The sequence below is a fragment of the Spodoptera frugiperda genome, chromosome 12, assembly GCF_023101765.2.
Source record: "Spodoptera frugiperda isolate SF20-4 chromosome 12, AGI-APGP_CSIRO_Sfru_2.0, whole genome shotgun sequence".
Lineage (NCBI taxonomy): Eukaryota > Metazoa > Arthropoda > Insecta > Lepidoptera > Noctuidae > Spodoptera > Spodoptera frugiperda.
Window position 1 is genome coordinate 3398851 of NC_064223.1, and position 25618 is coordinate 3424468.

General features: G+C 36.9%; 2 protein-coding genes across 31 annotated transcripts in view; one reads left to right on the plus strand and one right to left on the minus strand.

The window, feature by feature from the left end:
- Positions 1-360: 360 nt before the first annotated feature.
- On the plus strand, positions 361-15916 carry LOC118262371 (uncharacterized). 3 transcript variants are annotated; one of them, XM_050697233.1, is made up of 24 exons: positions 361-801; positions 1246-1416; positions 1663-1922; positions 2275-2447; positions 2793-2895; positions 3858-4124; positions 4641-4899; positions 5221-5390; positions 5742-5868; positions 8298-8361; positions 8795-9055; positions 9504-9549; positions 9643-9686; positions 9762-9857; positions 10033-10562; positions 10633-10981; positions 11082-12109; positions 12180-12202; positions 12275-13898; positions 13978-14118; positions 14214-14330; positions 14597-14821; positions 14980-15097; positions 15434-15916. In XM_050697233.1, the coding sequence occupies exons 1-24, from the start codon at positions 535-537 to the stop codon at positions 15535-15537; spliced, it is 6567 nt and encodes a 2188-aa protein (XP_050553190.1). In that variant the 5' UTR covers positions 361-534; the 3' UTR covers positions 15538-15916. The 3 variants fall into 3 exon arrangements, with proteins under 3 accessions (XP_050553190.1, XP_035429542.2, XP_050553191.1); XM_050697234.1 differs by lacking the exon at positions 3858-4124 and having other exon boundaries at positions 362-801; XM_035573649.2 differs by lacking the exons at positions 14980-15097; positions 15434-15916 and having other exon boundaries at positions 14464-14614.
- A 546-nt stretch (positions 15917-16462) lies between these two features.
- LOC118263166 (voltage-dependent calcium channel type A subunit alpha-1) overlaps positions 16463-25618 on the minus strand; it is a 254477-nt gene continuing 245321 nt past the window's right edge. For 13 of the 28 annotated variants that reach the window (XM_050697734.1, XM_035574990.2, XM_050697728.1 and 10 more), the window contains 6 exons: positions 24000-24112; positions 23555-23709; positions 22084-22164; positions 21184-21374; positions 20885-20994; positions 16463-20355 (listed from right to left, as the gene is read on the minus strand). In XM_050697734.1, coding sequence (XP_050553691.1) covers positions 20160-20355; positions 20885-20994; positions 21184-21374; positions 22084-22164; positions 23555-23709; positions 24000-24112 — 846 coding nt within the window. In that variant the 3' untranslated portion in view covers positions 16463-20159. Of the gene's footprint in view, positions 20406-20884; positions 20995-21183; positions 21375-22083; positions 22165-23554; positions 23710-23870; positions 23921-23999; positions 24113-25145; positions 25159-25618 lie in introns of those variants that run through there. The other 15 variants (XM_050697717.1, XM_050697720.1, XM_050697718.1 and 12 more) reach the window with 6 other exon arrangements.

The window sequence follows — 25618 nt, forward strand, 5'->3', positions numbered from 1 at the left end:
TATTTAGCAAGGCTAACATTTCGGTGGTTTCGATGGAGGTGAATTCTGGAGTCCTGCCGTATATATTGTGATAAAATTATAGTCGTATGTATTGTATACTATTTGAGATGAGAGTATTTTCAGCTATGGATAATCTAAGGTTGGACTCTCGACCATAATAACGATTTTGTCATTATTAATGTTGGGACTCGCACTATGCTTCACCAAATAGTGATTTACTATGGATTACTGTGCTAAAAAAAATCTGTTTCATTTACTGCGAAAACGAAAAAATAAATATGAAATATTTTTTTAAATGTAATATTTTGATACTAGATAAAAAGTAAATATGAATGAAATATTTTTTTCTGTGTCACACACAGCACACTAATGTCAATTTTGACATGACATACAAAGTCAAAACATGAAAACAAGAAAAGGAAAATAAACATGTGAACATCATGGCATTGTCGGCCACTTTAGTTTCCCAACTAAACTAGAGAGATAAATACATTAAGTCACAACATTTGAAATCTCCAGTCTTAACCGTGAATCATGATCGTTGCTCTTCAGACTTTGGTTTTTTTCCGTGAATCTTTACTGTCGGCATTGGACAGTTTGTTACGGCCTTACTATAAGCACTTGACTTTAGCTTTTACCCGGAGTGGGAATGTTTTGGAGGATGAGGAATCTGATGACCAAGTGTTCGCGGAGTATGACGATGAGAAAGGTGTTGTATTTTTCCCGCCAATGTACGCTCAGCGGTATGCCGCAGTTAGCGACTGGTTAATGGATGATCGTTGGTGTGGGAAGCTCGAGAAGGTATCTTTATATTTGAGTTACTTCTTATAAGAAAATTAAGTACTTACGTATCTCTCTCTGTCTCAACCGTGCAAATAAATAAATAGTCTTTGTACTGAACTCAGGTCTGTGAAATATGAAATAACTTAGAATAAAATTTAAAAAAGTTTATGTAAGTATCCGGCACTTAAAATAAAATTATCAATCAATACATCTGTTACAATCAGACCTGTATATTTATTAGTATTTACATTTTAATTTATGATGGGTGTGGCTACATGTATGTAGAGGTATGAAGGTAATTTGATAAAAATTTAACCATAGGTGGACTACTAAATATTTAAAAAATTACTAAGACCCTAGGTTCTCACCACAACTGTTGAAACAACCAACTCGTAAACAGTCTTCTACCTTTCAAATTAGGAATGTTAAGGATTATTTGTTACCAAGAAGTTTTTGTTACAGGTAGTGGATTTTGGCCACCATGACATGAGTTTTATCAAGTATTTGAAAGAGGTTCCTGGCATCCGTTACATTCTTGGTGTTGACATTGAGACCATTCCTCTGAGATGTTCTTCTGATCTACTTGGTGGTGATGAGTATTCTCCGAAGAGGGAGAGCCCTTTGCAAGTCACTGTAAGTTTGTATTTTATTTGAAATTGCTGTCTGATAATAATTATTTATGGATCTTCTTTCTTATTTGTGCTATTTAAAATAGAAAAGAGCGTAAGATTTTACAAAATTTATTGCTTTTTTAAGTTTTGTAAGTGTTATGAATTTTCAATAATATTTCATATTTTTTTAATGCTTTGATATAGTAACTGCTTTTACTCAAGCAGGTTACAAGCTTGTTTACCACCATCAGATAATCTTTAATTTCAGCTCTTCCAAGGTAATGCAGCAGATCCAGATTACCGTCTAATCGGCTGTGATGCTGTTGTTGCAATCGAGATGATAGAACACATGCTTCCTCATGACCTGGAAAGACTGGTTCACACTGTATTTGGATTCATTAAACCCTGGATTGTCATCTTCACTACACCCAATGCAGATTTCAATGTCTTGTTCAAGGCTTTGGAGAAGAATGGTCTCCGACGTATGGATCATTTCTTTGAATGGACTAGGGAGCAGTTTAATGATTGGTAAGTGACTTAAATTTAGTTTTAATGTAAGTTTGACATGTTATGGTGGATTTATTAGCTACTATGATGTATTGTACCCTTAGTATGAGTTTGCTTTACGTTTATAGTAATCGAAACGAGACTACTTTTGGTGCTCTAATTGGTGGTTTTATTTGAACCTAAAATAAACGTTAAACTTAGTAAAACTCGTACTCAGGGTACTGAAAAAAAACCATTCCAGTTATATGTAGTCTTGTTAAGATAGAAAAAACCAGTAATATTAAATTGATTTATTTAGTATATCAACTAGATTTAACTAAAATGTCATAATGCTACAAATATTATTATAAACATTGTGTTTTCATGATCGCAGGTGCAGTAACATAGTAGTTAGGTATCCTAACTACACAGTGACCTGCCAGGGCATAGGTCCGGGACCGCCGGGGACTTTGCACCTCGGCTGCTGCAGCCAACTCTCTTTGTTCATTTCCAAAAACTACCATAAGCAGGCAGATCTAAATATCAACAGTTTGGCTTTGGTTGAAAGTAAGTGTTTTTATTATTTTTTTTGGTCCTAATTATAGATAAATAAAATGATAATGTAATGTAAACGCTATTGTTATATTGTAGCAGTACCCTTAGTATAAGTTTGCTTTACGTTTAACGAGATCGAAACGAGAGCGCGTTCGATGCTTTAATTGGTTGGTTTATTCGAGCCGGCCAATCAGAGCGCCGAACGCGCTCTCGTTTCGATCTCGTTAAACGTAAAGCAAACTCGTACTAGGGTCGACATAACGGTGTAGATTTTTTAAAATTTCTTGAAGGAATTGAGTAATGTGATATCGATAGCAAAAACATTTTTTAGATATATTTTTGTACTTTCTGTTGCAGATGCACCGAGTCCCAATAACTTTAGCGACCTATTTGGATGTTGCGACAGTTCGGTGGGTACTAGGCAGGAAGTCGAACGTGGAACGTCTAGAACAAAACAAAGGTGGGCAGTTTTTCCAATTTCTTAATACATTCTTATTACTTATACATATGTTTTAATGTATACAAATACATACCTCATAGCTATGAAGTATGATGATAAAGTTTCTGATATCTTAGTATTCCAAATCGAGAAATTACGTAGGTTCGCGGCAGCCACTGCCAATTAAGTTTCTATAAGCTTAACTGATGCATTGCATATAGAAGAAACGTACAAATGATCCTTGAATTAGACTGAATAAACCTAACTTTCGTGAGACATACTGAAATAATTATTATGTTATCGGCTTACTCACGTAACTGTTTGACGAGCAACTCGACTAGTTTCAAGCCATGCTAGAGGCTCATATTAATGAGCAGCATTTCGCGTCACACGATGCGGCGATTGTCGCGCTACTACTGGCGACTCGAGTTTCACGCCCATCACGCCCTCTGCCTGGAGTCACGCCCACTATCCGGCGCGCGCGACGATGTTGGCACGTTAGACTTCTTCGCCGGTGGCTGCGTAGGTGTGGTTGGTTGGGGTTCGATTTCCGGGACGACGTAAATGATTAATATTTATTTACACTCTAAAGGCCGTTAATGCTCTTCGCGTCCAATACAACAATGCATTCAGGATGCTGTTGGGGCTGCCACGCTTCTGTAGTGCTTCAGGGATGTTCGTGGATGCCCAGACTGACAGTTTCGCTGCGGTAAGGCGCAAGCGTGCAGCATCCTTGTTGCGCAGGGTGCGTGCCAGTACCAACGGCCACCTGAGTGTCATTGCCAATAAACTAGATTGTCCTATTATCTGATTTTTAAGTCAGCTACATGCTCCTGTGCAGCGAGGTACTGTTTACTAACATAGTGTTATAAGTTGTTGTGGTACTAACTAATTTTTAATTTGTGTGTTTATGGATTTTTCTGAAATAAAAAGATTATTATTATATTATTTTTATAATATCCAATTAATTCCTAACTTTTCAGCACGGAATCCCTAACTGAGTTAATTTACCCAGAGATACAGTCACACCTAACGCTTGTCATATCCTCAACTCTATGCAACTCGATGCCCTTCTCTGATCCTACCTTTGTGGAGACCTACACGTACAAAGACCAAACTCTTCAATGTAACCTTGATACAGAGATAGGAAAAAGTTTTCTAATGTTTGACTATGAAGATTATTATCATGTGTTGGTGCCAAGGAGGCGGGTCCAACATAAAGTTTATGAGATTGAAGATGTCTGTAGCAGGTCTTGTGATTTTTGTTGTCTGTACAATCATCTTGATCAGATGTATCAGTGTCCAGTTAATAGTTTTAGTTTAATATGCACATTAAAATTCTATCATTAGATTCAAGATTTGCAAGCATTTGAAGAATATCAATTACATAGAATAAAGGTAAGCGTCAACAGGTCCGTATCGTACGCATCCCACGCATTCAGTACGCATCGCATCTGGTACGGTGCGTATGATGCGGATCAGTGGACGCAGTTGTAGGTATGAGTTTCTATACAAGACAAACTAAAATCCGTTGCGTGCGGTGCGTACTATGCGTACTTTAAGTAAGCGTAAGCAATAATACCTATGTACATGACATCCTTGTATCCATTACATTCTCATAGTAATTATTCTTAATTGCACCATGAGTAGACCAAACAAAAACGATCTTCGTTGAAAGGGTAAATCAATGCAAAACGGAACCCTTATAGATTCGTCATGTCTGTCTGTCCGTCCGTCCGTAGGTCACAGCTATTTTTTTTCTCCAGGTTAAACTGCTCAACGCTACAAGTGAAAAAGTTTTCGAAGACCACGCAGAATTTGATGGCCAAAAACAAGATAGACTCTCTAGTCCACACCAGGGAGGTGGTGGACGAGATCCGACACCTCACTAAAACGTTGAACTTCAATAAGTTCAGTCGACCTGAAGATGGGAGTCATATCTGGAACAACATCAATTGGGGTGACAACGCGCCGTACTGGAACCAGTATTATAAAATAGTTAGAGAGTGCATCTATCCGTTTGAGGTAAGATTTTGTTAATTAGATACTTTTATTGCTGTGTTTTACTAAAAAGTAATCCAATTGATTACAAAACTAAAAAGTAATGAGCTAATTTTCATGCTGTATTTTATTTGCTTTATGTATGACTCTAAACATAAAGACAACAGTTTTTGGTCACAACGCTTGAGTTAGAGTGATTTGTTGCATTTTATTTGATCAAATAAAATGCAACAAATCACTCTTCATATATTAACTTTAATTATTTAAATTTGGGTTTCTCTGTTAAGCTGACGCATAGTGATTTGTGAGATATTAATTTGTATAATATTTTTTGTAATTTTCCAGGCGAAATCCGAGGAAGCAAGAATGTTGGACCTGATATCTGAAGAGATCAACCGTCTGATCGACATGCAGTATGACGAGGAGTTCTCGGTCGACGTCAACAGGCTGGAGATTCCCTTGACTCAACTCATGACTGTCGTACATCATATTACTACCGACATCGATAGAGTACGGTTAGTAATATATTTATCGTTGATGGGTTGAGTTTTATTAGTGCTGATTGCTGCCATATTGCCGGTAACTTCTTTTGACATCAAATCCCATAACGTTAGAAAGGGAATGTTGGCTATTGAGAATGATACTCTAGTTTATTTAATGCTGGCAGGGATAAATAAAATACTATTTTTCGATAACTAATTTTAATCAATAATAACAACAGCCTTTTAAAATAACATTTTTTTTTTGAAACGAAAAAAGAACATATGTTTCTTCTAGTCTACATAGAGTATTCGATTAGTAATGTATTCGAGAGTTGTACCATAATACCAATATAGCTATACCATATCTACATTTGTCTTCTTCAGAGACCTCCTCGAATGGAACGGCTATGAGGTGGTGAACGACGTGGTGATCCACTCGCGGCTCGTGGTGGACAACACTTCAGTCGCCACGCACGACGAAGACTGGCCGGACAATGAGACGTTATCTGATGTAATTGAATTCTGAAATATTCTCATTTTATTATGTACTCGCTGATAAACTTAGTGGCGACTTGGTGGTATCTAACAGTCAGTTTTAGTAGTCTATCTGGCTGTAAGGTCCATGTAAAATATGTTTGAATTTTATCTCAAATAGACAAATCTACTTGGTAGTAGATTAGTGAGAATGGCCCTTTCAAATACTTTTTTGTCTTGTTGTCAATGCTCTACGCAGTCTCACGTTATTCTTGAAGTTTTTGAGATAGGATTATGTTTTATAATCCAGTGATTATAAACTGTAATCATTTTTACTCGATATGACTTAGGAATCGGTCACATGCACTTATTTGCCTATCACTACATGGCAACTTTCAGAGTTGACTTCTTAGATTATGCTGACTATAATATAACTGACATAGAGCGAAGAAAGTACCTTAATGACATAATAATGGTCAAAGTAGCACAAATAATGTACCGCATCAATACTTTGTGTTTTGCCCACCGAAGATGGATTTTCTGATTTGCCTGTTTGAATCAGATTGCTTATGGTCATTAGTTACTTATTCATTCTTGTAGTGTATTTTAAGATCTTTTACTGAACGAAATGTACAGAACATTCGTTCGATTGCTTTTTATTTTTAGATTTAAGTGGAAGTCACAGTAATATGCCAAATATACTTAAACTACATACATTTAAAGTTGTTAAGATCCATATCTAGATAGGCATCTATTATTTGGATTACAATTAAGTACCTTTCATAGTGTGTGTATTTGTGTACCTTTTGTTTTAAATTAGCGTTAGTTTGGTCAGAGTTTGCTGAGTTTCCATTAGTTATTATTAGAAGTAAGTTTATTTTTTATTGGTATGTAATCTCTTAAGTCATTGGACTGATATAATGTAGCATTTATTAGCTAAGTAAGTGTACCTTAATTTACTTTGTTTTTAGTTGTATTTTTGGCAGCACTGATACAAATGTAAGCGATCGTTGGCGAGCGCTTTTTTAATGTTATTAGAATTATTCATTGAGTTTTCTTACAAAAAGATAAAAACTTTCCTAAAAGGTCTTATACACGAGTAGCATGATGCCAACGGCAGAGTTAAATGCCGTCGACGGCAGTACGGCACCAACCATCGACGCGTTGGCGGCAGCAATCGACCAATAGCTATACTTGCAGTTGTAGCGTCGATAGCTTGCAGCTTGTAGCGTCGTTGCAGTTGAAACATCGACGACGATGCCGCTGACGCGTCGACGGTAGATACCTTATCAACATGCTGCTCATGTGTAACAGATTTAAAAATAACCTACTTGAATTGATTTTAACTATTTGTCAATTGCTTAAAAAGTTGTTATTAGTTAAGCATTCCTGATTTAAGTAAAACATTTTAATACGTTTATCTAGTAGCTTAAGTGTCACATGTGATGTGTTTTTTTTTTACATTAAATTTTATTCAAAATTCTATTGTTTTATTAAATTCCTTGGTAATATAATATTCTAGTAATCACCATATAGGCGAAGCTATGAGTGGAAAGATAGTTTACTTATAAGTTACAGTACCCTTAGTACGAGTTTGCTTTACGCGTAACGAGATCGAATGATAACGCGTCCGGCGCTCTGATTGGCTGGTTCATTCGCGCCGTACAATCACATTGCCGAACGCGCTCTCGCTTCGATTACTTTAAACGTAAAGCAAACTCATACTAAGGTTACAGGATATTATTTGGTTGGAATTACTTCATTTTCACAATATTTATTTGGAGTATTTATATGTGTTGGTGTATGTATATTAGTAATAGTGGGGCCACACTACCTTACCGTCTACCGGGCTGTTACCGCAATAATTATGACATTAAATTACTGTTCAAATTACTGCATGAACTGGTGTGGTTACACTAGAGTTTACCAAGATATGTCAATAAATTAGGCGGTAAAATATCACTTTGATAATTAAGTCATAATTATAAGATGTATCCCAAAGAGATTAATTTTAAGAATTAATTCAATCCAAACCGGATTGGAATAATTCCAAAAACTCGAGCGCTTTTTCATTTGACCACTCCATGTCGGTCGATACGTGTGTCGCCGGTGAACTCATATTGTACACTGAACAAACGGTAGTGTGTGTCGGAGCTATTGCCTACCACCATTTGCCATATTGATTGGCATTGTAAAATTATGACCATAAATCGTGGTTACACCTAGGTGTTGTTTAAGTTATGGCAATAATTATTGGCATATCACGGTAGTGTGGCCTCAGCATAAAAAATAGTATGTATGTATGTAGGTACGTATGATGCGAATAAGCATATATTTATACATACCCATGCGCGATGAGATCCACTCGCACCTCGTGGTGGATAAAATTTCTATGATGCGATTTGTCATGTATGTAGTTTCCCTTTAATTAGTGTTATTGTTTTAATTACAGCTTTTTGTTTGCAGTGGGACACTGACCTCTATTCCACATCGATGTCAGTGGGAAGTACGATAATACCGGACCTTCCTGGTTTGATACGTTTCTATTTATACATACTCGTAATTTGTAATGAGTGCTACATTTGTTATGGTTGTTGAAGTACAGGCGTTTAGGATTATTTTTGAACCTTATTTCCTTTAAGTAAAGTAGAATTTATCTTGTACCAAAATTTGTGATTTCGCTGGGACAAAGTAGGAAACTACTAGACTAGGCCTCATATAGTTATTTAAGATTGACGTGTAAAAGTGTTATCTTGTAACCTATTTGCAAAAATAAATACCTATCATTTACCATTTATCACTTGTATTTTGCCGCCAATTATTGTAAAGGGCTACATTACATAATTATCGTCATTTTGTCAATTCATTTAATCAGAAATATATAGATTTTGTAATTATTAACTTACACAAACAAAAAACTGACAAAGGGTATTAAAAATATGATTCACCTTTCCTCCCCAAAGGACGTTGTCTACGCCGTGCCTTAGACGAAAAAGTGCGCAGTTTAAGAAGAATGTTAAGCGCCGATGAAGACATTACTACGGAGCTGGACAGGGTAGTCTGTAGACTTATGAGGTTGGCTTTACACTCCAGTAGGGGGCGCCAGACGCCTCCCCCGTCCAGGTGGATGCAATGCAAACTGCTTGATCTCCTCACTCTCACGGAGAAGGCTATAGGAAGGCGTAAGAAGCAGTTTATTGAAAACTATCCAATTTTGGCTATAGGTATGTGGTTCCTTATTAATTAATAATTTATAACTTATAAAATTGTATAACTTGAACGCTACTGGATGGTGAACGGTATTCGGCAAACGAGAGCGCGTTCTGATTAGTTGGTCTAATCGAGCTGGCCAATCAGAGAGCCGTCACGTTCTCGTTTTGATTACTTTAAACGTAAAGCAAACTCATACTATGGGTACTGATTTCGTTGGATTTTTTGTAAGGGGCTTAAGGGGGGAAAACGTGTAAAAACCTTGAAAAATTAAGATTCGTAATATTGGCGAATACTTAATCTCGTAGATGTTTCTAATTTCTATGTAAACAATATGTAGCCTTCTTGGCTCTTCCGTCAAATAGGTATATAATATATTGAGTGTTTACCATGAAGGATTTGTTAACGAATTTCGATATTGTTTTTTCTGAATATAATATTTTGTTTTTTCTTAACTTTCAGAGGATGCTAAACCGCCAGATGTTGAACTAGACCAAGATACTAGAATGTAAGTTAAATTGTTTAGATCATTTACTAACATGTTTATAGTAAAAACACCCTTACCTATAACCGTTGACATATAATTTATTTTTGCTTACAGAAAAGAAATTGTTGAGAAATATCGTTACATACTACAACCAATAGGTAACGTTAATTTGAATTTAGTATGATGTACTGTTTAAATTATTTAAACTTTTAATTTTTTTTTCTTTTTATTAGAAAAAACGATCACGGACGGTACAAATGGTCAGAATTCTGACGTAGATATTATGGAAGACGAATGTCTCAGTACGACTAGTAACGAGTTCTTAAAAGGTATTTGTTTTATCAGTTTTAGTGTTTAATTGCGATGTTTTCTCTGTCAAAATAGTTGATATCAATAAAATAATCTTTCATTAGGTTATAAGAATAACAGTGTTTTGAAAAAAGTTTGTATGGAAGCATCCCCATTGTTAGTTAATTGTTTTCACAAAAGCAAAACTATTTCCAGACTATGAATATGCCAAAGATATTTCCCCAAGTTTGGTTATACCTGAGCCAGTTTTCAGTACGGAGAATTTCAAACGCGCAGATTCGCCTCATGTAGAAGAGAATCCATTAGAAAGAACTAAAGCTTGGTTAGATGATGACATTGAAGATACTTCATTCCCCGAACACGAAGTAAATTATGAAAACATAAGTTCTGGTGACACAGACCATAGTCTCACTAACACAAGACATAAACTCAAAAAAGCAAGCAAAAGACAAAAGATAAATAAAAAAGATTCCAAAGAATTTAAAGCAGATTCAAAATTGTCATCACCAAGCAAAGTTTCTTCGAAGTTTAAAATTAAACGCGACGATAAACATAAAAAGAAGAATGGCAACACAAAGAATACGAAGAAGATACCCAAAAAGAAGCCGAATTACAGCGCTTTGATCAAGAATCAGTATTCATCATCTGATTACGATAGCTATCCAGTTCAGTCGAAGAGAAAAAGTAATGAGAATCAGTCTTTTAACGTGTCTGCAACAAAACCGGCAAGTAAACAACTAAGATTACTTTCTATAGTCATGGTATTAGCAATTTAATAAGTAGTGATGATTTCAGATCCCCGAAAGTTTAATAGAACTTTGTCATCCAGAATTGAAGGCTGACAAAGGTGGGCAGCCTCGTCCAACAACGACTAATATCGCCGACATTAGCCATAACATAGTAACTACTAACAGACCTAGTTGTGACATCGCTGCCACCGAAGAAAGTTGCCTTGTTGATATTGTCATGCAAGACTTTGAGGAGACTATAGCATTGCGTAGAACTGTAGGGACTGATGCAGAAGAAAAACCTGTTGATATTAAGGATGACGTTGACAGTCTTAATAATGATTTCGATGAAACATTGTGTCTCAAACATGAAGTGAGCACGGAAAATGTGCAGTCACAAACAATTTTTCTTAACGGTAATTAGTTCTTATTTTTAGAATCTATCTTCACAAAGCCATCCCACGGAATGCTCAAATTTTAAATGTAGTGTCTTCTTACAACATCTTTCTTTTTTAGATATAAACGAACCTAGTACGTCAAAGGGTATTCGTCATAATATTAGCACTGACGTACAGTGTGGACCTGATACTTTTGCAACTTACTCAATGCTATCCGCATCTACGTCTTTGGTCAAGATACCGCCCGTATTTACCGCGGGCGTTAAAATTAATGAAGTAACAGCTGACACTAAAATGAAAGGGACAGATTTTGGTACATCTACCCAAGACACTAACACCACAACTCTTACACCAAGATTGAGGTCGGTTGGAATTAAAATAAAGGATTCTGATGTAAATTTAAATGCCAAAACTGAATCGTATAATCGAATAGAATCTTGTACCATGACCGTACAAGATTCTATTCTTCAAACGCCTGGGACGTATAGTTACTGTTCAAGACGCGGTTCGGATAGAAACAGTATAATATCATCTCCTGAGACAAGAATGTTGAAAGTCATATCGAGTAATCTGAAAACAGAGGATTCAGGATCAGAATTTTGGGAACCAAGTATCGCGAGTTCCTCAAAAACTCGTACGTTTTTTGTAAATGCGTCTTTAAATGCAAGTCAAGTTATGGTTAAATCTGCTATGAGCAAAGACGTAATAATAGAAGCGTGTTCTAGTAAAGATATGCGTCCTAGACTATGCTGTGGAGGTGTCCATGTCCACAGCTTCAAAGAGCAAGAATCGTCTGAAGATGTTGTTTATCAAGGACAGTGGCAGCGTCATAAACCTAAAGCGTGTGCACGAAAAAAGTCTCGCAATTTTATACCTTTAAGAAAAGCCAATGAATCGGCTGCAAAGAAAAATAGAGAGACTTTAAAGGCAAAAGGAGTTAGTTCCAAGGAAAAGGTAGTTAAGAAAAGACAAGAGAAGAAACAGACCGATGCAGAAACAACGAAACCCGTTCAAGTGCGACATAAAGAACCAAATAAACTAACACGAGAGGAAAATAGCCAAACAATGAAGCCTTCTGTTACTAGTACTAAGAAATTATCAAACACAGCTAAGAAGATGCCTAAGCCAGTAAAAACGTTTACCAAGGTAAATAACGTTTCCAATACTATAAGAAGAAACTACGTCATTGTTCATTAATTTTATTTTTACATTGCAGGTCGCATCTAAATTAGGAACTAGGTACTATTTCTTTTTTTATTATTTGCAATTATAAGAATTTAAACACATTATACAACATTATTATGTTTCTAGTGTAATCACAAAGAACACCAAATCTACGTTTACTGTCAAGAAACCAACTATATTGTCCAATGCAGCTGTTAAAAAAGACAATGATAAACCACAGAAATTAAAGAAAACTTACATACCCTTATACTTACGCTTACGAAGAGGTTCACTGCTATCAGACAGCGACAAAGAGAATTTAAACCAAAATATAGATTCTGCATGTGAATCCATTTCGGAAAATAAAAATAGTGTAATGGAGAAAAAAGTTCCTATTAACAAATGGATTAAAAATGACATCGAAAAAGATTTGCTTAAATTCAGCAACGAAGTACGCGAGAATGTTAGTTACTACATTTTTCGCAACGAATTAGAAAACAATGTAGAATCACCAGAAGATCTATCAAGTGGGAGTACTGTCACTCACACTGATCACAATAAAAGTACCCCTAGGCCTTTGGAAACTGTGCAACGTTCTCATAGTCCTCAATCTATGAATAGTTCCACTTGCTCGTCTCTAAATAGTGTAGCTACAGTTAGGGCAGCCACCACACGAAATAAGAATATGACCCACAGGAGACATTCGGCTTCATCTTACAAAAGTAATTTAACTACGAATAGTGATTCAGATAGTGCACCAACTATGAAGAAAATTAACAAACGGTGCAAAAGTGGCAAAAAGACTGAGAATAAAGACGTCATCAACACAGAAAGTGTTCCGGAATCAACACAAAACCTAAACAAGTCAGCTTTTAACAGTAAGCACAAAAGTGTGTATATAGCACAAATTAAAACTGAAGGGTCTCCACCGCCCAACACTGTGTCGCGACATAAGACACAAATAGCAAATAAATCAAATATAAAAATAGCTACACGGAAAGACAGCGATGAAAAACACCGTGCAAATGACCCTACAGTTTCGAAGAAAAAGTCAGTAAAATCAGATACATCATCGGTATATGAAGATTTTATTACAAATCAATCAGATTCTTTCGAGAGTTCAGATTCCGCGAATATGGTTCTGGTTTTGGAACCGCAGGTAAATTATGATAATATTATGGATATGCAAAATCATTCACCCGTTCGAAACGAACGAACTGCGGACTGTGATGTAGATCCCATCAGTCATTCAGTACCAGAATGGGTTCAAAACTCGAGTTTACACAGTCACGCAAGCAGCATTCGCGACTCTATGAGACGGATATTGGAAGATACACTAGATTTAATTATTTGGCCGGATGAACATAATGTCCATCATTTAGATTCTAAAACGGTCATTTTAAGTAGAGAACAAAATCATACTGCTCGTGAAGATAAAGATGACCCATTAGACGTTAAAGTACCCGCTGAACCCGTCGGGATCACACAATTTTTAGAGAACGATATAGAAACTGCTTTGAATAGAACCTTCGATACTGTTCGTGGCGACGAGTCTGCGACGGTCAGCTTAAACGACACAAGTTTAACAATTGCTGATTTGGACATGTTATCATTTGATTCAATCATATCAGTTTCAAAATACTCTGAGTTTTTCATGGCTGACAACGAACTTAGCCTGTCTTTAGAGTCGGAACAGGCACCGACAATATTAGCACAAAATACGACCTCTGTGCGGGATCTATTTGAACGGAAAGAACCGCACATGATTCAGGTACGAAATGGACCCTAGGAGCATAGTAGAATGACTAATTTTGCTTTGATCAAAATGACTGTGATATTTCATATTACAGAATACTCCGGGTGCACTTGCAGTGCAAGCATTTAGTGGATTCTCCCTCGACGTTGAGCCAGTAGCTGGCGATCAACCTGATCCAATCGCGCTTATCGACTCGGAAACAGGCAGTCCGGCGTTAGGAATTGCTAGACAAGCTGTAAGTGTAGTCATTAAGTTTTACAAAGTAATTTTAGGTAATTAATTATTTGTTCTTCATATTTTTTGCATTAAACAAATAAATGTTTTTTTCAGACGTCGGAAGAATTATTTATATCGGGTAGATCATCAGACAGTTACGAGTCGTGTCTTATAGATGACGATACGGTTGTTCCGAACTGGTTGTTTCAACTTCTCAGTCAGCAACAGTCTGTAAGTGTCTTATACACTTTGTATACCCTGGTACTTTTTAATCCTTCCTTTTATTGATATTGATAACGTAAATCTCAACTTCTTAATGTTATGCTGAATGGAGCGCCTAGAATATTTACGTTTTTGTTTACAGGTACTCCATTAAGCATAATGAAATATAAAACGCCTGGGCGACTCTTACATACACACTCCTATACCTGAAACAGCATAGGGCATACACTCTCCAATTGCAAGGGCTGCATACTACATTATTAAGCTTTGATTAGGTGGAAGAAGATCAGCAGCCAGTCCTTGTGGGTCCTGCGGACGCACTACCCAATGAGCCGATGTACGACGCGAATGGAAACGTCATTGAACCTGCCATGATTGGTGTCGGCGCTGGCGCTGGTGACGGACGAGGCATGCATAGTGACCACTCGCAAGATAGTTCTGGGAGAGGCACCTCACTTAGTTCCAGTGATACCTCATCAGGACCACAGAGTGAAGTCAGCGTGAGTGGAGTTTGGATTTTAAAAGTAATGCCTTGTAATGTTAATCAGGATTAGCTGAAGATTTTCAACTTTGATAATTATGATACATTAGTTAATTACTGAGACATGTTCTTTTATAACTCAAGAAAATGTTCCAATGATACCGTTTTTGTTGCCAGACGATCCTAATCGACCCAGCATTTACGACTCCGTTCGACCTCCTTCGTGATCCCCTGTCTAGTTCTGCGGTGTTGTCAACTGAGGCTCACTCATCTGATAGGACGTACAGAATAGACAGTAAGTTGTTGATGATATTTTATTAAACTGACTTGAAGGTCATTGTAATGTCGAATGTAGTCGTAGTATAAATGTATGTACAGAGCATTTTCCATATGCCAAATATGAGTTTCGTGTTACTTGGGCAGTCTTTACAATATTCAAAGCTACTATTTAATCGCTGACACGGGCGTTCTTGATGGACGTTCCGAAGGATTTGTTTGTGACAGTTATGAATAAAATAAAGAATGATTTCATAGCATTAGTAAGTATGCGTAGTTTATTGGTAGAAATATTTTCTTTTAAATTAATTACAAATATTTAATTCAGTTCTGATATAAAAATCTTCGATTATAGGTGACCTACGTGATGACAGGACGAGAATCCTAAACGGAGCGAGTGATGTTGACGCTGACGTGAGCTCCATCGATACGGATGTACCCGATCTGTCTGATAACTGATTTTTTTACTATCACACATTGTATTAAGTTGTGGCATTCTGCACAAACTAATACAAATGCCTGTACAAGTATTTATTGTATAGTGTTAGGGACTCCGCATAGTACAATTTTAGGACAACTTCTAAATTGGGAGATGCAAGTTTTGGTTTCTTTAAATAACGTTAAAATTGGCTCATTACCTATTTACGTAAACTTTTGTATCAGTTTGTACAGTTTTGCCCGACTTGTGATACAGTGTGCAAGGTATAGTTTCACAGTTTGCTAGGGGTGATTTTGAAGGTACCGGGCGAAATTTCAGATTTTCTTGGAAAATGAAGTTGTATGTCGCCGCCGCGGCGCGTTGTAGATATTGGCGTTCTAATAAATTATTTGTTATCTCGGTATTGGTTTTATTTGTTTAGTGGTAGTTATTTTAATTTTAATGATAGCTTAGAGCAAAGGAAAAAGGAATATTGAGTTTTTTATGGAGTTGTAAGAGGAACATATTTTGTCCTTATTGTAAACTGAATCTTTTCGTAGTCGTATCAAGTATCTACGCTTGCCATAGCAAGTGTTTACGTTCACCGTAGCAAGTGTCTACACCCGCCGTAGCAAGTGTCTACGTCTGCCGTAGCAAGTGTTTGTGTCCACTGAGACCTAAGTAAACTTTCCAATAAAAATTGTTAGTCTTGTCGACATAAGTTTTAAATTTTGTAAATTGACCCATTGCCGCCAAGGACACTGCAACCCTGTCCTTTAATTAGGAAAAATGTTTTTCCAGGAGGTGGCTGTGTGAATATGTGGTGATGAAAATTTCGTTATTGTTTTTGAGATATTTCGAGATAAATAATTTCAGGGAGTATTTAATATTGACTTTAGAAATGTCAGTATGACTATTACCTTCTGAATAACAAACTTTCTAAAATCAATATAATAATAACACACATTTATCGAGGAAATGTCTTTTTTGCATTTATTCATATTGTACAATCTTATAATATGATTCATTCTGCAAAATTTTACAGGCGAGCAAGAATTCATATATAAAACAGTAGCTCTTTCGTATTGTACATAACCATTTTACCAGTATAGTGAAAACATGCGTATAGTTTTTTTTTAGTTTTAGGATAATAAATTACTTAAATACTAATTTAAGTTTGGTTCTTTATTAATACAATATCAATAGGATTGCACTATCCTGTAAAGTTATTGGAACGTACCAAAAAACATTCTATGGTGCTTCTCTCGACGCCGATGAACTTTCTATGCTAAATTTACAATTATAATTATAACTTTTAATATAAAACAATTTCTTGTGAAGCGATTACACAGATACAAGGCAGGCATGACATATTGGCTCAGACTTTCTCATCTCACTTCATTAGTTCAATTTATTCGATAATTTATTAGGTAACGAGCACACGAGCTTACACCGTAGTACTATTTTAATGAAGTTGTCAGCTCAACGTTGGGTCGCAAATGAAGGGCTCGTCTGCAACGTCTCTCATGAAGGAAGTGAGCTAAGAGAGTGTTTACATTAGTTACAATTTATTTATTAACAATTTTATTATACGTCGTTTATTAACTGCTGCTGTTTGTGTTCGTAATTTTATTTATTCGTATCTATTAGGTATATTATCAAACTAATTTATTATTTTGAACGTAAACCGCTTGTCATGTTATTCAATACTAGTGTCTTGAACACGGAACTTTAGAACGCATTAGAACAATTGAAATGCGACTTATTTGTAGTAGTTTAGTAGTATTACATCAAATATTTTCATTATTATTTTAAGGCAGTGAAACACCCAACTTAAATTGAAGGACAGTTGGGGACGAGATTACCTAGCTAAGATTAACTAAGTAACATATCACTAGACATTTTCACAGGCGACCTCTACACAATGGTCGCTTTATATTTTACAATATTTACACATCTTAAACACGTATGTTAGTGAAACATTGTCGTATCAATACGAGGGAGTCACAAACATTAAAGCAGGACGCGGTCGGTACTCTATATACCACTCAGTCATCGAAAGTCCATCGGCTTATTGTAGATATCATCCTAACACCCCGATTACAAATGACAAAACGAAAATACCCATACGTCTATACAATAACAATATAAATATTTCTCATGAGTCAATCTTGTCAAATAATAAATCTACATAGAAGAAATCTAACACTCTGAAATAAAGGGCAACAATTTTTATAATCTGTGAGACACGCATCCCTTCGCGAACACTTTTTAAAAAACAATTTTTATTTATTTCATTTATTACGACTAGATTAGCATTTGTAATTATAACATTAATAATATCAATTGTTCAAAACGATAGATTCACATATATATGTGGAGTTTAAACGGAATTATTGATACAGGCGTATTTATTAACAAAGTATAGGTACTATAATAATGGACATACTGCACAAAAATGACACGAGTCGCGTTCCAGCGTAGACACTTTGTACTAGTTAACTATAACAGAGGTAAAATATAAAAGCTATCTTATAAACCGTTCCTGCCCTTCGCAACAAACAACAATGATCAAAATATTGAGGGAGTAATATCCGATTCGACTAAAGGTACCGACGAGCCGCGTGTTTGGAAACTCTTTTGTTCCATCTCTTTTAAAACAACGCTCATCCGAACCTTTCCAGTGTTGGCATCAAACGTCTATATAGAAAACTGAAAACTATCTCGATATTCAGTGCTCGTACTATCACTAACAAAACGGTAAATATTAGAAACATCATTGTTCAACGTTTTTTTAAACTTCATTTATCGGCTTAACACTTTGACGATGACACACTTAATCCTTCTAAAGTCGACTATCCTTAATATTTATTGGTTTCTGCCAAACACGCGTCGTCCCTTAGAGAAATGAACAACACCCTATGCAATCACACAGTTCTAATAATATTCTCATTTTTTCATCATGTTATCACAGAAAATCATGTATTTACAATTTTGTCGTACTAAAGTAACCTACATCATGCTTTGCAACAAATGTATTTGATGGTGTTGAACGATTCCTTCTCCGCCGCGACTACTGCACCCGACATCACTGACGTATAGTCATTCAAAGTGAAGTTTATATATTAGTGAACCGTTTATAATACTTACAGAATTACATAACTAACATTTTGTTAATGCACTTCGTTTGAGTATTTGCACGATTTGATGTGGAGTACATTAGTCGCAGCAAAGATGACAGCTAACAAGTGACTAGTATGACAATGTGGCATGAAGTAGTGTATCGTGTATCAAGTGGGATCAGGACGAATATCGGATTTATTATAATACGGTACAATCATCGGCAGAATTGGTTTTAACCGCTTTTGCATAGGTGTTGATCCAAATGAAGGTGATCTTAACAAGTTTATCGTTTTATGACTAAAATTAACAGTTTTTATTTATATTTTTAATACTAAAGTTGTCAACCAATTCTGATGTAGAGTGTACAGAAGATATTTCGGTTTTGTGCCTGGTGACAATTTCTAGTTTTGTATTTGCATGGAATAATCTGCCATCGACAATAGATTCCTAAACGTGTAAATGAAGGTGTCACACAATGTTTTAATCTATAAGTTACGAAGCTATTATTTAAACTGTCGACTGTTGAAACTTACAAACACATAGTTACCTACGTAACTCATGCTTATGTATTTTTTTAAATTGCTATCGTTAGGCATAATCAATATGTCGATGACTGCATTATTACTAAGTGGGAGTATCTTGTTATTCCTTAGTATAATAATAATTATAGTCAACAAAACTTTGGCTCGTCTTTAATTTACATCCTAAATGTTACTTTGAGGTATATTTTAGAGTTAACTCACAAAGCACTAAGATACTCCCACTCGGCACAAAACTGGGCCTCGCAATACATTACACGGCGCGAGTGGCCAGGCGACAAAACCTTTAAACAATACTCAGTACACGATTTAACAATTTGGGTAATCATTTAATGCAGAAATATATTTTCAAAGTTTACACACAATTCATCTTTATTTAGTTTAATCGTATTTAAATTTAAATAACGTAGGTATAAAGCACTTGGGGGAAGGACAGCAAATTCAATAAAAAATGTTTAATTATTATTTAGTATATATTAACTAAGTAAAAATTATTCGCTATGTAAATATTTTATACAATACTAGTATTAATTTGTCTGACGATGAATCGCTAGTGTTCTCCCAACGTGTAAGTTGAATACGAAACGGCGTCGGGCGGGGTCGGGCCGGGGCCCGCGCCCTCTCACCACGCGATATAACGTAGACTTTACGTAGTGCAAATTTAATATAGAAAGTTTACTTTTACAATACAGACTAGTAATTTCATTTTATGTAAAAATCCTAGCGCAAACGAGTCGTCCGGCACCGTCTCATACCTCGATCGCCCTAACCGTAATACAAATCAAGGAGTAAAATTTTAGCGAATTAAAAATTAAATTTTCCAAAACTTCGTAAATACTAGAATTCGGAGGCGGGCCGCGGCGGGCCGGGAGCGACGTCCGAACCGCTGAGCAACGGGAGTCGTCTATGTACACACGGTCGCCGAGTATAAAACGAGATCGTTCGGGGCGCTCGCGGGCGCGTCAGAAGGAGTGCGGCGCGGCGGGCGCGGGCGCGCGCCGCTAGCACCAGTCGTCCTCGTCCGAGTCGGAGTGGCGCGCGCGCGGCTTGTACCCGTTGGGCAGGCGCGGCGCGGGCGCGGGCGAGGGCAGCGCGCGCGCGCCGCCGCCCCGGCCCAGCGCCAGCGCCGCCTCGTAGCTCAGCGGCGCCTCGTACGCGCGCCCGGAGCCCCACTCCGCGTCGTAGCCCCGGCCGCGTCTGCACACGCCACGTCATTAAGCCATCCTCACACAGCACTTGTTTCGATGCTATATTGCATGCGGGGACGCCACAGTACAGTAAAAACAAAACAACTACAATACGCCGAAAAAAGATATATTAAGCGGAAGCTCTATAATTACCCAGTTATCTTCTACTTGAAATTTACCTGCACTTTAGCACAAATTGAAAAAGATCTCGTCACAAAATATGCACGGATATCCATTCGTACTTAGCAGCAGAACAATCTCTGCTACAGGTCAAGCTCAAGATAGAATTAGCTGATATTACTGAGTTAGGTTCTTTAACTGTCTAGCGTAGCACAACTTACTAATATATTACTGTAATCTTTGCAAAACAACAGAAACAAGTCTTGTTATATTGGCATGCTTTGAAACACTGCCAGTAGTATCTCACAAGTAACAACTATCAGTTCTTTATGATAATTATCAAAATATTTCAAACTAACTTATTTTGCCAATTCAGGTTTATTTAAGTTAGTAAAGAGATACTGTTTCAGAGTACGTACCTTTCTCTAGATCTATAATCTCGGTGTATCAGTCTTTCAACTTCTCGGCCGTACTCGTACTCATCGTGTTGAGGCTCTAACGGTTCTCTGACTGTGTGCCTTAGCGATAACTGGAACAAAAATTGAAATTATGTCACACACGTATAGCTCAATTTTGGAGAAATTAGTGTTAATTTTTATTTCTGCTCAATATTTTTTGACAACACGTATCGTTTAGCGTTTTCCGCGATACATATCCCGCTCTATCGTTCTCGTCGTCCTCAGTGTGTTAGTAGTGATGGGAAACGCAAAATACTTACGTGCGAGGGGCTGTGGCTGATTCTGGTGAAGGGTGGCTGCTGCTTGACCTGTAGCGTGGACGGCTTGGTGGGCGTGGGAGGGAGCTGCCGGCCGCGGCCGCGCCGCGCGCCCTCGCGCTCCCACGACCGGTCGCGCCACTCCCGCCACTCGCGGTCCCGCTCCCGATCCCGTTCACCTATCGGGGCCCAAACTGCTCTCTGAATCATTTGATGTTCTGTGCTCGAGTCAACAACGAGTTCGAGCTATGCGGTAATGATAAATATGATATAATAATTCATAAATAACAGGACGTTAGAATCAAATCAAGGAAAATAACAGGGGTAGAATCAAAGTATACCTATTTAGATGAATAATAAACAGATGTGCAAACAATTTTCTTGTGGATGTCCACCATGCTTTCCGTCTACACTCGCGCCGCTTTCATACATCTACAGACGTGCAAAGCCGGATCGCATCAACATCAATTTCAATTAACTAATAATTTAGACACATTGCTATTCCAGCAAAGGGTCTTATGGGTCTAGAAATTTTAACAGATAGTGTGCCAATTGGTATTTTGTTTCAGACCCTTTGCTTTACAATCAATGACACTCAATATAAATAGTAACGCCCCACTGAAAATTTTGAAAACAGCTGATTAGGTTCATGTTGTTCATGCCTTTTCATTTTTGCATCACGGGTAGAGGATGTATGTCCCTAGTTGGTTGATGTAATAAAGGTGAAGGTTTGTGATGTACTGTTGACAATATTTGCGAGTCTCAGCCTAGTCATAGTTAACAAGTTACCGTGACGTGCCTGTTCTTACACCTAAGTACGGAATGTTGTACTCGCAAAGCAAATATCGTGATGATAGTCAGTGTGGTATGTGAGGTCCGTTGTGTGTGGCGAGTGGATCTCACCGTAGGTGTGGTGTGGCGGGCTGGGCGACCGCGAGGGCTGGCTCAGGCTGGTCGTGGGGTGCGGCGCCCTCCACTCCTTCCCTGCTGTCAGGAATACCTTCATGTACCTTCCACCACGGTTTACCCTAAGCCCGTCGGACTACCGACCTTATTTCCTTGCTCACAAAGGTGACTCTAAAAGTTTTGGGTGTCTGTCATACGTGGTACAAAATGTAAGGATTTGATGGACACGGATTTGGATCGATAGGGATAGGTTTCTTGGTTGATTAGCTGTGTGTCCAAAGTTGTCACTACAATTGTTGGAGAGCCGAGAGCACAATACTTATATAATATACAATAGGTATAAATTGTTCATTACAATAATATGAGGTATTCTTTGATGTATCTATTAGTAGCAGGCTACTGCAGAGAATACAAAAATAAATACAAAATCTTTTAAGCTTTTGCATGCTGCATGATTTATGTGATATCATTGAAGTGCATGCGTTCAGGCACCTCTGTCGCGAGGTGCCCATGATTAAAGCAATTGTATTATGTGCAAATAGGAGCAGATATGTTTTGGTTGGGCACCAGTATTTTAGCATGCAGCAGGCAAATTAATTTCATTAGTTATAATATAATACAGGGCAGTTTATATAAACTTTACATTATATAATGCTTCATTTAGTGTACGTTGCGGCTCAATCTATTGCCAATCTGGAATGACTTACATCTAAGAAATATGAGCGGCCTGGTGAATAAAATATTAATGATACCGCTAACACTTGGGTCACGAGCATAATATAGGAGCAGTCGTCAATAGCTAACGCTACAAATATAATTTTACAAGACTAGCCTTGTGAGAATGTTTTATTATAGCTAGATTTTACAATCTAAGTATCTAGGTTGATGAACTTATCGATTTGCAGCGTAACTGCTTCGCTCGCTGACGTCTTATAACTACAACTACTAAAGTATGATTATCTACAACTACAGTTAAGCTAGACTTCCCATCTTCTCACAAAACTTTCAGAGTACCTTCATGAGAAGAAAAATGTTTGCAAAACTGTTTCAGTTGGTTAATTGAAGCTAAATAAAACATATTTTTATGTAAACGGTAAATGTTTTAGAATGAATAAATAATACTACAGGAATAACATAAGAATAAATAAATTATTAGCATGTAGCTCGTTTGTAAGGCTTATTTTATAAGTAGGTATGATAGATATTGTTGAAACGACGATGTCTTATCAAAATTGCAATAGCATTAAGCCATTTACTTGGCGGTCGACAAATCTGTTGATAGACTATTGAAGAAACAAATAGACGGTATGATCTAAAATGAGTATCTAGTACTAATATGTCTAGTTGGAACACGTTAGGGGTTATCACCAGATTTGCCTTGTTACATGTTTACATATCTGTTGTTTGTACGGGTATTTGATGATGTTAGTTGTTGCTTGTCTAGCGAGGTAACGAAACGATCACTTACCGTGCGGGTGGTAGTAGTGGGGCGCTCTATGCGTTCGCCCGTGTCTTTGATGTTCGTGCTTTACTATCTCGACGACGTTGCTGACGGTGTCGGAGAATCCAATATCGTGATGATAACCTCCGTAGTGGCCTCGTCTTCTTGGACTTGGTGTCCGTCTGTAGAATAAATCCAATTAAATTAACGAAATATTAAATGGCAACATTCATTTACCATGCATGTTACCAATCATGCAACACCGAGAAGATCGGGGAGAGAAATTGGTTAGTCCTGAAGAAAGTACATTCGGTTAGTAGAAGATGTGTATCATGGCACATACCATTGTTCACTACGATAACTTTGAGATCAATGGATTCTTCTTCGATGACACTATAAACATAAAAAGGAAATAACAAACTGAACAATAAAATAAACGAAACGTAATGTTTTGTTCTAGTGAAACATTTACCTTAAACTCGATGATCTTCCGTGGTGGCCGTTCTGGTACGTGTGAGGTGCTTGTAACCGCCCCTCGTCCAATGACTCCATTGAGGCGTGGTGCGATCCTTGCAGCTCCAATACCTACAATATTCCATGTATTAGGGCCGAACAAGCAAGGAAGATGTCAAGCGTTTATTTGCAAGCTAGTTAAGACTCATTAGACTTACTGTCCCATATTTACAAAATTTCTGAATTGTTATAAAAAACAAAAATACCAAATCATGCACACGAAAGTGCTAAACCTTGCATTCCATGCAACAGTCCGTGCTTGTGCAATATTACACTATACGTTACTTACCCAGTTTGTAAAACATATCTATGTTATAAAATCTACAAACATGCTAAGTTCAGTACACATGCAAAAGGTATTCCGGTAAAGAAACGACATGTCCTGGTGTCATGTATTATGACTGTTATGTAAGTATGTTCATGTATATGTGATTGTGCTATGTCTAAGAAAAGTTTCAAATAGTCATCCCTAATGACAGAAGAGTCGTTTAAAAACCATTCCCTATAAACATCGAAGAAATAGAAAAAGAAAGACAAAAAGTACTACAAGATTGACATAGAAAAAACAATCATCTATTACTGGAATTGTTTACCTAAACATCAACAACCATCTGTAAACTTTCAAATTGTACGATTAATACTTCGAGTCACATAAATTGATTAACTATGAGCCTAAGGCCCTAAGTTACTCTGTACGACAATAATGCCTAGAAAACGGTTAATATTAAGTCTAACAACAAACATTATAATCCTATGATATCAATGTTAGTGAACACCCAAAACAAAGCTTTGAACATAAAATTACAACATCGACTATCTATGACATAAGAAAATGCATCGATGTATTGTTTTACTAAAGGGGGACACCCGTTTAGCGGATACACATATAACATCACATTTTCGACCAACATCACGTATGGGGTATAAGATTGTCCAATTGTCACTTTACTCATTTAAAAATTTTTGTAAAAAAATTTTGTTCGTGATAATGATATTGGTGGGGACATCGATTGCACTAGACAATGGCTATCATGGTTCTGGCTGATCAGGTTTACAACAGTAATGATCGAGTCAACATAATCACCGTGTCACTTAAGGTAGTCACCTTTTTATTGTTCCTGAAACAAAAGAGAACCGCAATGAAATATACATGGTGTCATAATAGGTCAAAAATGATTTTACTAGTTTCTTGTAACGGATATATTAAATTTGTTTTGAATTATTTGAGTTAATTTTGCAATCCCCTTTTTTCCTTTTTTTTTATAAAAACCATACTAGTATTGTCTCCTGTATCGTGGGTGTGTTTATAAATTTACAAGTTCGTATTTACATCACGACCCGAAACAACAATTTGTGGATAACCTAAAGAGTTGCTACGTGCGGGAATCGAACCCACTATACGTTGCGTGGCAGCAGGTTGTCAAATTATTGCTAGATTACAAAAAAGGAGATATAATACTGTTAGCCTTTTCAATCGCGATCGTGTAGGCATATTGGTACTAATAACATAAATGGATAACACGTGCAATATGAAAATCTCTGCGTTGCAATAAAATATTTTCTGATATTTTCACAATC